The 15,298-nt window shown below is 38.7% G+C and overlaps 1 protein-coding gene across 2 annotated transcripts in view; it reads left to right on the top strand.

The window, feature by feature from the left end:
• Positions 1–15,298, top strand: part of LOC124718797 (plectin) — a 212,726-nt gene that overhangs the window by 86,029 nt on the left and 111,399 nt on the right. For both annotated transcript variants that reach the window (XM_047244409.1, XM_047244410.1), the window contains exon 7: positions 2,928–3,080. In XM_047244409.1, the coding sequence (XP_047100365.1) occupies positions 2,928–3,080 (153 nt within the window). The remainder of the gene's footprint in view (positions 1–2,927; positions 3,081–15,298) is intronic.

Genomic DNA, 15,298 nt, shown 5'->3' on the forward strand with positions numbered 1-15,298 from the left:
TCTAGGGACATGCTTTATCGGTAGGCCACCAGGTCTGATTGATCCCATGCTGTTGACTGGTACATATGTGCATGCGGGCACACACATACACACACAGACACACAGTGCAGTGTTACATGGCTTTAAGCTTAACTACAGACTTACTGTTTTATCAGTTGATTTGTTCTCACCATGTAACACCTGCTGTTTACATCCTTCTTCATTGCTGAGCGATGTATCACTTTTCGTTCTGACGCCGCAACTCTTCCTTTCCTACATCTTTACTACTTTTTATCTATATAAATGATGAATTATTGGTTTTGCCATTTAACAACTTTTTAATAACTGTGGAAGTATTACAGGCATCGGGTCCCACCTAATGTGTCACTCGCCTATACGTTTTACATGAACCTTTCAACACTCGACCGATCTGTTTACAAAGAGAAAGCAGAATATCTCTTCCTTTGACGTTGTCCAACAATGTCCTAGGAAGCTTTTTGCCCTGGTGGCCCAGGCTCTTCCATGGCTCGCGTTAGTTTGCAGCATTCATTTTATTCCTTGCCCACTTGCCGCTACGTCGAACTTTCGTGGTGATCGTTGGGCAACGTCTTCCACGTTATCTGCAACATAAATAAACTTTCTTCCCACAGTATTTCTGAAAACCCAAAAACAAACTTAAAGAACATAATAATAATACCTGTTCTTACAATTAATGATATGAATATAATAGAAAGAAACATTCCACATGGGAAAAATATATTAAAAAAAGGATGCTGTGACTTACCAAATGGGAAAGCGCTGGTAGATAGACACAATAAATGTCTGCTTGTGTCTGTATATGTGCGGATGTGTGAGAGTGTATACCTGTCCCTTTTTCTCCTTAAGGTAAGTCGTTCTGCTCCCAGGATTGGAATGTCTCCTTTCCCTCTCACTTCAAACCCACATCCTTTTGTCTTTCCCTCTCCTTCCCTCTTTCCTGATGAAGCAACCTTGGGTTGCAAAAGCTTAATATTTGTGTGTGTGTTTGTGTGTTTTTTATTGTGTCTATCTACCAGCACTTTCCCATTTGGTAAGTCACAGCATCCTTTTTTTAATATATTCTTACAATTATTCGTATAAGTCTTGGTCGATTTAACCCTAGGATGCCTAAGGGGGGGTTCATTGAACCCACAATTTTTTTATGTCCCCTGCTTTTGCCCAAGTAACTTTTATACTACATATTCCCTTTGCGTTGTTGTTTGTTGGCTATTTTATGAAACGTTAGTGTCAATATATTTTATAGAAAATGCCTCCTTTGAAAGAAAAAAATAAACTTATTATGGGTCCAACAAACCCCCTCTTAGGCTTCCATGCTATAGAAAATTTCCCTTAGTAGGATTTCGTATTTCTCATCTCTACAACAAGTTAGTTTATTGTTGGTTGGTATTCTTGATATTTACAACAATCGGTTTCCTTTCAGAGGAAGTGATTGTTGATGTCAGTCAGCTGTTATTTATCTTGTAAACTTGCAGTGAGTTAGTGCAGTTCCCAATAGGTAGGCCTCCAGTTCAAATGGTTCAAATGGCTCTGAGCACTATGGGACTTAACATCTATGGTCATCAGTCCCCTAGAACTTAGAACTACTTAAACCTAACTAACCTAAGGACATCACACAACACCCAGTCATCACGAGGCAGAGAAAATCCCTGACCCCGCCGGGAATCAAACCCGGGCATGGGAAGCGAGAACGCTACCGCACGACCACGAGCTGCGGACAGGCCTCCAGTAACTTTGGTGTCCTACCCAGCAGAAATGAAACCAAGTAAAAACTTACTGATGTTGTCAACAATGCGCCAAGATAAAGGCACTGTTGAAGGAGAGAAGAATAAAACCGAGATAAATACATATTATAATTCCACTAAAGGTGGAATTGATACCATTGATCAAATGGCGCATATGTACACCTGCAAGAGGGGAACAAAGAGATGGCCTCTATCTGTATTTTACTCTCTCATCGACATTTGTGCTATCAATGCTACCACCATAATCATCCAGCAACATCCAAGATGGAATGAAAAGAAACACAACAAACGGAAAGTTTATCTTCTGCAAGCTGGGATGGAACTAGTGAAATCGCAGGTAGAAGAAAGAAGTGCCAAAGCAAGAAGGTTATGTAACCAAATTGCTCAATCAATGGAGACTATTCTACAAAAGAAAATCAAAGAAGTGACAACACGTCAGCCTCCTGCAGGGAAAGGTCGGTGCCATATTTGTGTAAGAAAAGCTAAAACAGAGAAGCAGAGGTACAACAATCTAAGTAATCAAAAACAGTATTGTGGACAGTGTCATAAACATGTGTGTAACACACATTCAGAAAAATTTGTGAAGTGTGTCTCTTGCCTTGAAGTTGAGGACTCAGAGTAGTATATTGTATATTAACACATCTGTATTTTGTATTGTAATATGGCAATTTTTTATTCACTCAATCCAATATTTATAACAATTAACAACATTTATAAACCGATGCCTTAGTTAAAATACATAAAACATTTTGAAAGTTGTAATTTTTCGTCAGTAAACTTATTTAATACCTGTGGGCTCGCTGAACCCCCCCCCCCCCCCCCCCCCCCCGCCCCACCCACCCTTATGCATCCAAGTTAGAAAAAAAGGCTTGGGCATCGTAGGGTTAATGAGGGGTGGGACAGGCCTAAGCCTTGTGACACCAACACAACAGACACACACACACACACACACACACACACACACACACACACACACACACACACACATACACACACACACCCCTTCACTGGCATAACATACATTGGTGGTGGAGTGACAGCCAGTTCTACGCCATCTGTAGCACTCCAAAGCGAATGATGTGCAGTTTTAAAGGAGTTCCTATTATTCCCTCATTGTACTGATGAGAGACAACTCTCAACTAACACTGATTTGACACTGTGGTGCAGGTGGAGAGTGAAGTGGAGAAGCTGCGTGCCAAAGCAGCCTCTCCAGTGGACGGAGGAGACCACACGTCCCAGGCGGTGGCGGAGTGCCTGCGGGGCCAGCTGGATGGCGAGCGCAGCGTGCGGAGGCGGCTGGAGCGGCAGCTGCAAGCAATGGTAGGTGCCGGGGCGGCAGCTGTGGCCGGAGCTGGGATCGTGGCTGTCTCCGGAGCCGGGGGCCGGCCCTGCCACCACGCTGTGCTCGCCTTCTAGGACTCCGCTCTGGAGCTCTGCCGTAGTTTGTCGCTTTCTGTCTCCGTGTACGTCCCCGCATCTGTCGCCCGATCAGTGTCGACCTTTTGTGACGCCATAACGAATATGAACGCGTTAGCTGTAGTACTGTCCTAGCAGCTTCTAGACATGGCCACATCTAGAGATTGTACTTTAGTATTCATTACTTCCTCCCAACTGTACCCTGCCCCGTTTCCCCTCCATCAACTTTTTTTTCTTTTTTTAAATGTCAGGAACTTGAAGTTTCCAGTAATACATATCTCTTACTAGAAGTCATGAGCAGCCCACTGTTATGAATATCAACCTTTATCATTTAAACAAACTGTGCTTAACATCATAATCTACGACTCATTTGTCACTTTTTTTCAGTATGGTCTCCAGCTCTCTGCAGATCGTTAACTATACTTGCTATGATGTACATCTTTAACTATGCTTGTTATGTTTATATAACAGCTTTCAAAAACGTTGTGAATGGTTTTGTAAATTGATCAGTGGGTGGGGGGGATGGCTGTGTATGAAAGATTTGAAAGCAAACATGAAAAAGTGAGCTTCTACCAGAAAATGAAGATATATAACACATCTTGAAACTATAGAAACAGGACATTCACAGTTTCAAAATTTTAGTGAGACAAACTAATAGTTGCAGAACAGTAAAGAATTTTTTCTGCAGTGGTCTGGAACATCTCTTTTAGTAGTAGTCATGTCAGGCTGCCGAAAGATAGTGACACACGTCTTTGCGGATACCTTCCAGGGCCTCGTAGTGATGGCCTCCCGACTTCACTTTTTCGGAAGTGAAAAAATTATAGTGTGTGCTGAGTTGGGACTATAAGGAGGGAAGACATTCCCACCCAAAGATTTGACAGTTTTGTCCACAGTGACGTGAGCAGTGTGATGCTGTGTATTATTGTGGTGCTGATTGGTCTTTATTGGGAGTTTATTATACAGTGCACAGTGGAGCTCCAAAAGTGCCTAGTTGTAGCAGATAGCATTTATGCTTCCTGTAACTTCACTAGCACATTACTCTGCCCTTGCTTCCATTTCTAATGGTGAATCCAAATGGTGCCATTTATTTCAGACTCATAATTACAGACCCAGCTTTCATCGAAAAGTTGTGATCTTAATCTCAACCCTCATGGGTTCTTTTCTTAATTTTGTGGTCATTAGTCAATAAATGTCAGACCCAACAGGCACAAACATATGATAACTCAAGCTTTGAATCATTTCCTGCGTTTCTTATATCCTGCTGCAAGTTTTATTTTGAATTCAGTCACAGTGAGACTTCTATCTCTTGTAATAAGTTGACCACTCTTTATTTGTCATGAACTGTGGAGGCAGTTGGAGGGCAACCACAGTGAGAATCACCTCAGCTACTTGTTTTTCCATCTTTGAAGTTAATGTTAATAACATCCACTACAGCTGGATTAAGGTACGTTTACTATGTCACAACTGGTATCATTCAATGAACATCATCAGGTGGCTCTGCCAATAGTCTTCATGACGAATTCTCACAGAACTGGGCTGATATCTTAACTCAAGAAGTCTAATCATCTTACATAAAGTTGTAGGCGCATTCTAGTCTAGTGTGCACATCATGCATGTTTCCTGCACTTACTGCGCTCTGTACTTCGCCAGCTGATCAGTGTGTGTGTGTGTGTGTGCTCATCATGTTCCAGAAAGTGTATTCAATGTTACTTGAGATGATTAGACCTTCCAGGTCATCATATTGCCTCAATTCTGTGAGAATTTGTTACAAGGACTGTCGACAGTCTCTTTTCACTGAATGAAACCGGTTGTGACATATCTGTGATGTTTCTTAATAACATTAACATGAACTAAAAGTGGTGCACAGGATGACTGAGATCATCTATGAAATTTTGCATCCATCTCCTAAGATTGTTCACACACATACTCACATCTCCATAAGGATATTAAAGTCTGAGGTGAATTTCAGCAACAGATTTGTTCTCTTCAGCAAGGAATTTAAAACCAAAGTGCTGTTTACAAGAAACAATTATGTTAGCCATTTTGTAAATACAACCTATGGTCACAGCATTAAAGTTAATGAATGACATCACAGTATGTCCCAGTGTAAAGTCTGCAGATTATTGTAATGTCATCATTTTATTAAAAAATTTTAACAGCAGTTGTAACAAGAATTGCTCATGATTTTTTAACGCCCCTCATACTACTTCCCATTTGAACATCAGACCTTTACAAGCCCATCAGAATTACTTTGCTTTCACTTTGTCTGTTTTCTCCTGGATTGCCTGTTCAGTGGCCTTATTTTGTAATAATATGATGATCACAAGACATTGGCTATTACAATTTTCTTGCAACTCTTAGACATGGTTATAGCAGTGACACTTAAATTAACCCCCACTGCTCCTAACAAAATGAACAGTTACTGATTACTTTTTATAAGAAGGATGTTATGGTAACCAAATTGTATGGCTCTCTCATAGGGTACCAACTCTGGTGACTTGCAGTCCATGGCAGTTCAGCTCATCTGATAGTTGCTCTTTCCAAATATGGATGCTAGATGCCCATAGGTGGTTCAAAATATTCATCCTGAAACACTATATTTGAACCTATACATATTTTGCCAGTGAGTGATCTCTGTGTTGGGAACATGGTTGCTGCATGTCAAAAGTAATATACACTTTATATGGAACAATGAATATTTCTGCTCCTGAATTCTGCACATTTGATTATTTTTTAGTGGTGGGACATGATGTAGGAGATACCACCGTTACCACAGTGCTATTAGACATGCATCATACTTCACAGGGTTTTTGAAGGTGTGCTTGTTTCACACAAGGTGGAAGGGAAGGACATTGCTCATATTCTAGGCACCTATGATACTGTTATGAAAAGGGGTGTGGAAACGTCATGATGCTTTCCTGATTGTATTTTGTGCTTTTTGGCTTTTATTAGAAAGTTTCTGCATTTAAATTCTTTCTTAATTTATTTTATCTGATTGTACAGTCTTGACAATTTGGATTTGTAACATTCTTTTGTTCCAAACCATGTTAGATCGATGAAAATCCAACAGAGTTCCTCTCATCGACTGTCATGTGACTGACTGCTGTGGAATTATACTGATCACAGCTGTCAGTCATGATTAGGTCAGTGATGAAATCGTGCCACCACCATATATGTCCACACTTCTTTATGATTTGTGCTGCATCATTTTAAAGTCTACCACACAAAATACAAAACATGGCTGTGCTTGATGGTGACTAGTCATCGTCATCAGTGTCACTGGAGTAGCAGTGTGCTTCTGGGCATTGTGAGAATGATGGCTGTTATCATATGCCTCTCAGTTAGTTGAGACTTTCAGGGAACAAGTTTGCCTAGATCTTATAGGGGTTAAACTAACATACATGGCCTGCATATTAAGAATATTTTATAAATTTTTGATTTTTTTACTAGTAAAGCTAACAGTAGTTCAAGTTTTTACGTAGGAGAATTTATATTCCTATGCATGAACCTGGCAATTCTCAACCACTGTGAAGAAATAAGTACCATGTTTCTCCATAAAAAAATCCCCTCCCCCCTCCCACTGTGGCTTCCGACATCAATGTTAGCAAGTCTGTAAGAGAATAATTAGGCAGAATCAGATGTCAATAACAATATTTGAAATGTTGTCTCAATTCTTCATATACATTGTTGCTTTCTGTTATTAAAGTCTGTGAGAGTACTTGGACAGGAAGCTTTGGAGATCACAGTAGTAGTCTTATTCCACAGTAGATGTTTCTTAGAACTCTGACCATAAGAGTTTGTTATTTTTGCACTTTCTGGTCCATTGATTCTCCTCCGTCATCTTCTTGCTGCAAATCTCTGAATATCATGAAGCATTTTCTGAATCCATTGTAACTATTGTGCTTCACACTGAGCAGCTACTGAGTTATTAAGAAATATGTGGTCACTATACACGTCAAATTCAGGTTTACTGATGGTGCTAGGAAGTGTTATTGAGCTACACCTGCAATTACATCCCATTTGAGCAAAAGACATTTAGTGGTCTTAATGTATTAGTTAATACCTTCTGTAGATTTGTTAGACATAAACTGATTCTTTAGTAATCATTATACATTACTACTGTAGATAAATCAGATACAATTGAATACTTTGTTAGTTAATTTATGCATGGCTTTGAAGTAAATAAAGATTTATTACACATCAATGCGTTCATTATTAACACTTCCCTGAACGTACAAAACAATTTTCTAACAAGACTGATTAATATGAAAAATTGTTTTGGCGTTTAGGTCCCGACCTGCATCCACATTTCCTTTCATCTTTCATCTTTATCATGAGCTCACTGGACAAGTAATTAGTCAACATCTCCATACTAGCTAGCAACAAACTAGTAATGTGAGAGGGTGTTTGTGGCATAGGAATTTCTCCAACATCAAATTCTTGCTGGGGCTCACGAGAAGGTCTGAGGCAGCAGTCATGACACTTGCCACTATTTGCACTGTCCTAGTTACAGGAAAGATCACACAACGCATCAACGACATTGTTGACTTGTTACAGGGTAGTTACTTGTGTGGAAAGCCTGGAAGATCAGGACTTTCCAGGGAATTTGAATTTACTGGAAAAGTAATGGAATCTTTAAGGGCTCAGGGAATTCTGAGAGACTCAAGGGGAAATTGAAATGTTAGCTGACAGAATTCCGACTCTCTTTGTAATGAATCACACTGAGATTTGTTGCCTACCTCTGGCTGTTCATTACGTTCCACCGGTTGCCAGGTTCCATGTTTCCCACTGCATGATTGTGTGTGAGAATTTGTCATGCAATTCTAAATTTTTCATTCATGCAAAAGAAAATGTGTTTCTTTTTAATTTTATAAAGAGTATAAATACTGGTCCATTTATGAATGCACATATTTTTTAGACCAGCATTGAACATTCAAGCTTCAGCTCTTTTTCAGTAATTCCAGTGAAATGATATACTTTGTAGACTTACTCCCAATGTCATGCTTAAGGTCGACAGAGACCAAATTGTGAGCCTTCACCACTACAGATATTACATTTGAGTGACAACAGTTCAAAGTATCTCCCTGTGAGGATTTCTCACACACTTGAGGCTATTGCAAATGAGATGGCATGGCACAGAATGGTAATGAATGATGGTACTGAAGGAATTTACAGGAGTGTCAGCAGCTTAACACTTACAAAATTATTGGTAAAACAGATTGTTGATCCTATTTGAACTCAGAATAACTACTAAGAAGTGACATGGCGAGTCAAAAAATTTCATTTTGCAGCCATGAGAACTAGTAAAGTAAAACTTACCTTCATGTGCAACAGCAACTAGTTTAGGGAAAATCAGAATTTCAGTGTGGAAATTTAAGGAAAATCTTTTGATGAAACAAAGTTCCCACCCCGTGCTGGTTGGTATTACACTTTACAGATGTATCTGGCAGGGTCCGCTTCCAACTGTTAACGAATTACTTGACTCGTTATACGTCCCTCACCAGTCTCCTTTGCAGTGGAATTTATGATAAACAATCCATGAATGAAATCAACCTATGGAAAGACCATCTTCATGTTTTCATGGTATAAAGACTGTTCCATAAAATTTCGGGCATGCAGCTGCATAAATTCAGATTCTTCTTCTAATATTTTGGCTGAATACCGCCCAGCCATCTTTAGAGTGAGCTGAGGTCACTAACGCTCCAGCACTCGCTTCATCCTTTTATACCCAAGGACCGAACCACTGCATGTGTAAAAGGACAGAGCAACTGCTGGAGTGTTAGTCACCTCATCTCAATCTGGAGATGGCTGGATGGTATTCAGCCAAAATATTAGAAGAAGAAGCTGAATTTATGCAGCTGCATGCCTGAAATTTTATGGAACAATGGAAAGACCAGACTGGAATATCAAAAATTGTGGAAAGGATAGATTGCTACTCAACATAAAGTTGACATGTTGAGTTACAGACAGGTACAATGAAAAGAACGTCATACATTAATCTTTTGGTGACAGCCTTCATCAGAGAAGGAAAACATACATGCATTCACACAAGCAAGCACATCTCTCACATTCATACTCTGGTTCTGGCCTGAGCAGTCTGAGGTAGCGGTTATGGTTTTTTTTTCTTTTTTCTTTGTGTGTGTGTGTGTGTGTGTGTGTGTGTGTGTGTGTGTGTGTGTGTGTGTGTTTGTGTGTGTGAGAGAGAGAGATGTGCTTGCTTGTGGGAATTTGTGTGTGTGTGTGTATTTTCTTTTTCTGACATAACCTTTGGCCAAAAGCTTAATGTGTAACAATCTTCCGTTGTGCCTGTCTGTAACTCAACATTTCATCTTTATGGTGAACACCTGAATGAATTAATTAATGAATTTATGTTCTGGTGTTGCAGTGCACTGTTTCCATTCTTGGTGCACTGATTAAACTGTAGAACTTTTGGGATCAGATCTTGTATACTGAATTACTTACTGTCGTATACCTCCATGAATCAGATTCATTGTGAAAAATTACTTTTTTGCTTTCCTCAGTTTATCCAACAGTGACTCTCCTTACCTCTGAGTGATTATTCAATCTGTTACCAAGCACAAATAAAAGTATTTAGCACTGAATAGATTTATTAATTGCATCAAAATGCAAAAGTAACAAAGTTTAGCGTTATACAATTTGCCATATTTCAGAATGAAGGGAGATGATGTTTGTGCAGTATTTTTGTATTAGTGAAGAAAATCAGTGATGAAATAACTAAAATGAACTGGAGAGGTTACCACTCACCATATAGAGTGGCAGATACACACACAGAAAATTATCTAGCAGTTTTTTTTTTTCAATGTAGCTGCCTACCACTCAGCTCCTTCTCTGTATGGTGAGCAGAAATCTTGGAAGAATTCCTATATTCTAATCTTTTATTAAGCTGTACCTGAGCCCACCTGGCTAGCCGCGTGGTCTAACGTGCTGCTTCCTGACTGGGAAGGTGTGCTAGTCCCTGGCACAAATCTGCCCGGCAGATTAGTGTCGAGGTCCAGTGTGTCGGCCAGCCTGTGGATGGGTTTTAAGGCAGTTTTCCATCTGCCTTGGCGAATGCAAGCTGTTTCCCCTTATTCCGCCTCAGTTACACTATGTCAGCAATTACTGTGCAAACACTGTCTCCACGTACGCGTACACCATAATTACTCTACCACACAAACATTTAGGGTTACACTCATCTGGTATGAAACATTCCCAGGGGCTGTCCACTGGGAGCCGAACCGCACAATAACCCTGGGTTCGGTGTGGGGCGGTGGTGGCGTGGGTGGACTGCTGTGGCCTGTTGTTTGGTTGTGAATCACTGAGGGCTATGATGGGATGAAGCTTCTCTGTTGTTTCTAGGTCCCAGGTTTCATACACAATACACAAACTACCCACCAATTTGCAAGTTGTCTTGTCATAATATAGATTGTATTGTTGTAAGATACTCCATTACAGTTTCATTTCACATGTACATCCAGATAGTGCAAAACTCTTGATATTTTTTTGAGGAATATTGAGAACAAGTTCACCAAACTTAACAACTTAAAATTGGGTATAATAGGTCTGAATTTAGAGATATAAGTGTCTAGGAATGATTTTCACATGTGGCATATTGTTCCACCCACCTTAGAGACTCTCAGTGAAATTTAAAATCCGGGGAATAGAAGCCTATTTGCATATGTGATACAACCTATATATTTATTATGGTATATCGAATAACTGAATACATAAAAAAATCTACTAAGCAAGCAGGAGAACACATATATAAAGGTATTTGAATTTGCAAGTTTACAGAGCCAGTGTCTCCTTGTTCTGGCAGAAGAGCTGAAGGTGAAGGAAGAAGGGTGAAGGAAAAGAACCTCCAGTCATGAATAAATTACCAGACAGAGTTATTTTTCATTGTTATGATTTTTTGTTGTTTTTTGTTGTTTTTTGTTGTTATGATGTATTCTCTTTTTGAGATGGAACATCTTCCTTTTTAATCATTATTCTTATTGCCATTATTCCATCATTGATGTTCCATTATTTGATTTTTTTATTGCAGGCTGCTGACACTGAATGACTGAAATGAAAATTACAAGTAACATGTGTGATCGTATGATGCCTCCACGTCGATTTTTGTTTTATGAATGTTAGGCCATGGCCCAAGGCATATTTCTCTGCCTCACAATATATCTTTCAGAAGCTGTAAAGATTCAGGTAACAGTTTGGAACATAAACATGTAAATAGTTTGGCTTGCTGAGCTTGTTCAACTTTGAAACTGCTATCTGAGTGAGTATAGACTCTTATGAGTCTATAGCATTGGAAAATGAAACATTAGGCAGGCGAGTATGTCTTGAACCACAGCCTAATGCCCATAAAACAAAAATCACCAAGGATATAATTTGTGTGTGTTGTATCTCATAAATATAAATCATCAGAGAGTAGACCATACACCAAATTAGAGGTGAATGGTTAAAAATTTCATCATGCAACAAAAAGGCAGAAAAAGAAACATTTCGTGTGACATCACAGTTCAACTGAAATGTTCACCAAAGTAAACAAGTAGTTTTGTTACCACATTTCGTGAAAACTGTTACCACTACTGAACTTGTGGATGGATCTTCAGGGGCAACATGTTATTTTGATGCATATAGTGTATTCTCCAAAGTAACTTGTGATTCACGAACTGTGGCATATTGATTTTTGATTTAGTGTAGCAACAAGAAATGTTTGGGTAAAATTTTCAGGATTTTATAAGATGTCAAAGTCATGTGTCTATTCAAATGTATAACATGGGTTATGAGAAACATCTTACATATGAGCAGAGAACCACATTCTGAAGACATTAGTACCACAAACATGAAGCCACAATGTAAGAGTGGCACTCAGCGAATTTGAGAGTTTAAGCAGTATAGATGCATTTTTCCACCTGCAGTGTGGAGGCTCTCAGATTGATGTGGGACACTATATATAGGAGCTCAAACATGAAATGGAAGCTGTCAAATCTGAATGAAAATACACTCAAAACTGCTTAATTGTATAGGGGAATTGCATTCATGCAATGGTGGTTGCATGTTCTTCAGGTTGATGCTTTGAGACAACCAATTTGACATCATGTAAAGTCTGTGAACGTTTATAATTTAAAAAAGATTTGAAGCAACCCGAAAAAATTATTTCATAAACTGTACGACTGTTATATTCATGCATTAAGATAAAGCAGGCATTCCTTACATTGTCTGTGCACATTTTTTCCTCCTCTCAGACAAAAAAATTATCTTCACAGGTGGTCCTCATTAAGATGAGTACAAATAGTAGAGCATGGTTGTTTCATGGATTGATGTAATCATTCATCCTCATTAAAGGTACCTTCCCCCAATTTTTTCGGCACTGCCAACCTACAAACTGGTTTGATGCATCACGCCACAACATATTGCCCTGTGCCAACTTCTCAGAGTAGCGTTCACACCCTATGTTCTCAAATATTTGTTGTGCATATTCCAGTCCCTAGTTTCACCTACAGTTTTACTATTTACATCTCCCTTTAGCACGACAGATATTATTCCATGATGTCTTATTACAACTCCTACCATGCAGTCCCTTCTTCTTGTCAGTGTTTTCCACACAGTCCTTTCCTCATCAGTTCTGCGGAGAACCTCCTCATATCTTATCTCACCAAGCCGCTTCATTTTTAATATCTTGTTATAGCAACATGTCTCAGACTCTTTGATTCTCTTCTTTTCTGGGTTTCCCAATGTCCACAATACGCATTACTTTGACCAAAGGACCCATTTTTACATAAGCAAGATTTTCATTGTTAGTGTGTTGGGTCACAGCTGCCTGTTATTACAGGTTCACAGTGTTTGGAAGAGTGGGAAAGCATGCTGAGTCACTACCTTAATGATAATCACAATCTGATGATAGTGATTCTAGTAACAATCTTCTTTCTGCTCATTGTGTCGTATTACAATAGCTTAAATTTAATTTCACCATCATTTATACAAATAAACACCACTTTTGAAGACCATCACCTCTATAATGTGCTTTCATGAATCGTTGTTACTTCCACATGAAATTTGCTAATCTGTACTAGGTGGGCAGTCTTAGGTTGATATGATCTGATGTCAGATGTAAACATTCCTCCTCAAGGTGCTCTGTAATGTGACAGTTTCTGTGCTCTTTCTTACCCAAGACATCCCTGAACCAAGTGGCCTCTTTGTCGGCAACAAGCTATAGATTTCATGCCTATTGCCCTCTGTTTACAAAGGCTGCCAACTTTACTGTTTTAATCAATGTTGTGTTACAAGCTTTATTTATCTTAGTTTTGTAATGACTGCTAATAATAAGTCTCACATTAGAATGTGAATATCTTTTTGATGTGGTTTTACAGAAGACTTTTGTTTCCATGTTTTATTTACACCATTGGACATGATTGAAACTAAGAGGGAAACCCACACGTGTGTTCATGTGTGTCAGCACTCAGCCACTGCCTTTGTGATTATCTTGAGGGCAGTGGTAACACAGATACATGCATTTCCTTCTTCATTCCACTCATGTCCAATGGTGTAAATGAAACATGGACACAAAAGTCTTTCCTGAAATGACATTAAAAAGATGTTTGTGTTAAGTAAACAACACTTGCAACACAATCTTGGTTAAAACATGGATGTTGGCATAGAACGATACAGAACAGAATACAGAGCTGGCAGATTTCTATAGTCTTATCCAGCACAAGTGTATCAGAAATTTACTATAGTTTGATAGCAAGTCTGTAACTGCTGTTATCAATCTGTAGATCTATACTTCATAATTTGCAGGATAATGAGTAGCTGAGAGCATGTCAGGCTTCAATATATGAAGTACTGTTCGGAAAAATCTATACAAATAGGCAGATCTTGATGAGATTCCAAAGTGGTGCATGACTGGCAACTTCTTTAAATGTTCAGATATTTTAAACTGTGCACTCCATAAAATGGAAAAAAAACATTGTATACTATGACTACCATATCAACGAGTCACAATTTGAATTGGCAAACTCATAAAATACCTGATTGAACAGTTTTAAAATATACAAAATAGAATTCTAGTGAATGATTTGGACATGAATCCCTCAAACATTAATGTGACATAATTGAGAGGTCAGCTTGCACACAAAATCCTGCACCGACAACACTTTCACAATTATGGATAGCTGTAGAGGCAGCATGCCTCAATATTTCTTCCAACGACTTGTTGAGTCCATGTCATGTCATGTTGCTGCACTATGCTGGGCAAAAGGAGATCCAACATGATATTAGGTGGTGTCTCGTGGCTTTTGTTACCTCACTGTATTTCAGACAGAAGAAACAGGGCAATGAGCGGAAAGATGTGGAAGTGTTGTGGTAATCAGGTAAGTACTGGTATGTAGACTGCAATAAGGGGGAAATGATTTTCTGCATAGATATTTCTGCCAAAGTTTACTTAATGTCCAAGTGTAGCTCAAAACTTACTGTGGAATACGTTGTGCAAAAACACTTGTAAGTGCCTGAAAAACTATAAAAAATTTACCTTTTGTCACCTGAATGTACAATGAAATGATGTAATGATTATTTTTAAATAATGTTCTGTTGCCAAAGACACCTAAGAAGCATAAATGTAATTTACAATTTGTAATATACATGTATATGTATGGCATATAGTATAAATTTTATGTCGCAGTCGTAGATGTTCGAAAATGCTCCAAATATAGTGACACACACAAACTGTGATAAAATCAATGAAAGATTATGGAAAAATGACCTAAACAATGCAAATATTAGAATCTAGAACTGGATTTACCTGGTGCACACAGTCTCACAAAAAGAAGAGTCCAGAGGTTGGTTGATAGGTGTGCTTAAATGTACGAATTGCAAGGATTTTTTTATGTAGCTGATTTTGTAATATCTACTACACTAGTATGTCAAAGATGAACGTCCTAATGTCAATTAAATGCATTCACAATAGAGAAAATTGTGGAGCACCAACAAAGCACATCTTCCACATGGGGCAAATAACAATGATATATTAGTAATAATATGTGGCCACAACATATTATTTTACTTCAAGGCACATGATTAGGATAAGAAAGCACTGTAATTTTATTTTCATTTAATGATTTGTGGCA

This window comes from Schistocerca piceifrons, chromosome 10, assembly GCF_021461385.2.
Source record: "Schistocerca piceifrons isolate TAMUIC-IGC-003096 chromosome 10, iqSchPice1.1, whole genome shotgun sequence".
In the NCBI taxonomy this organism is placed as follows: domain Eukaryota; kingdom Metazoa; phylum Arthropoda; class Insecta; order Orthoptera; family Acrididae; genus Schistocerca; species Schistocerca piceifrons.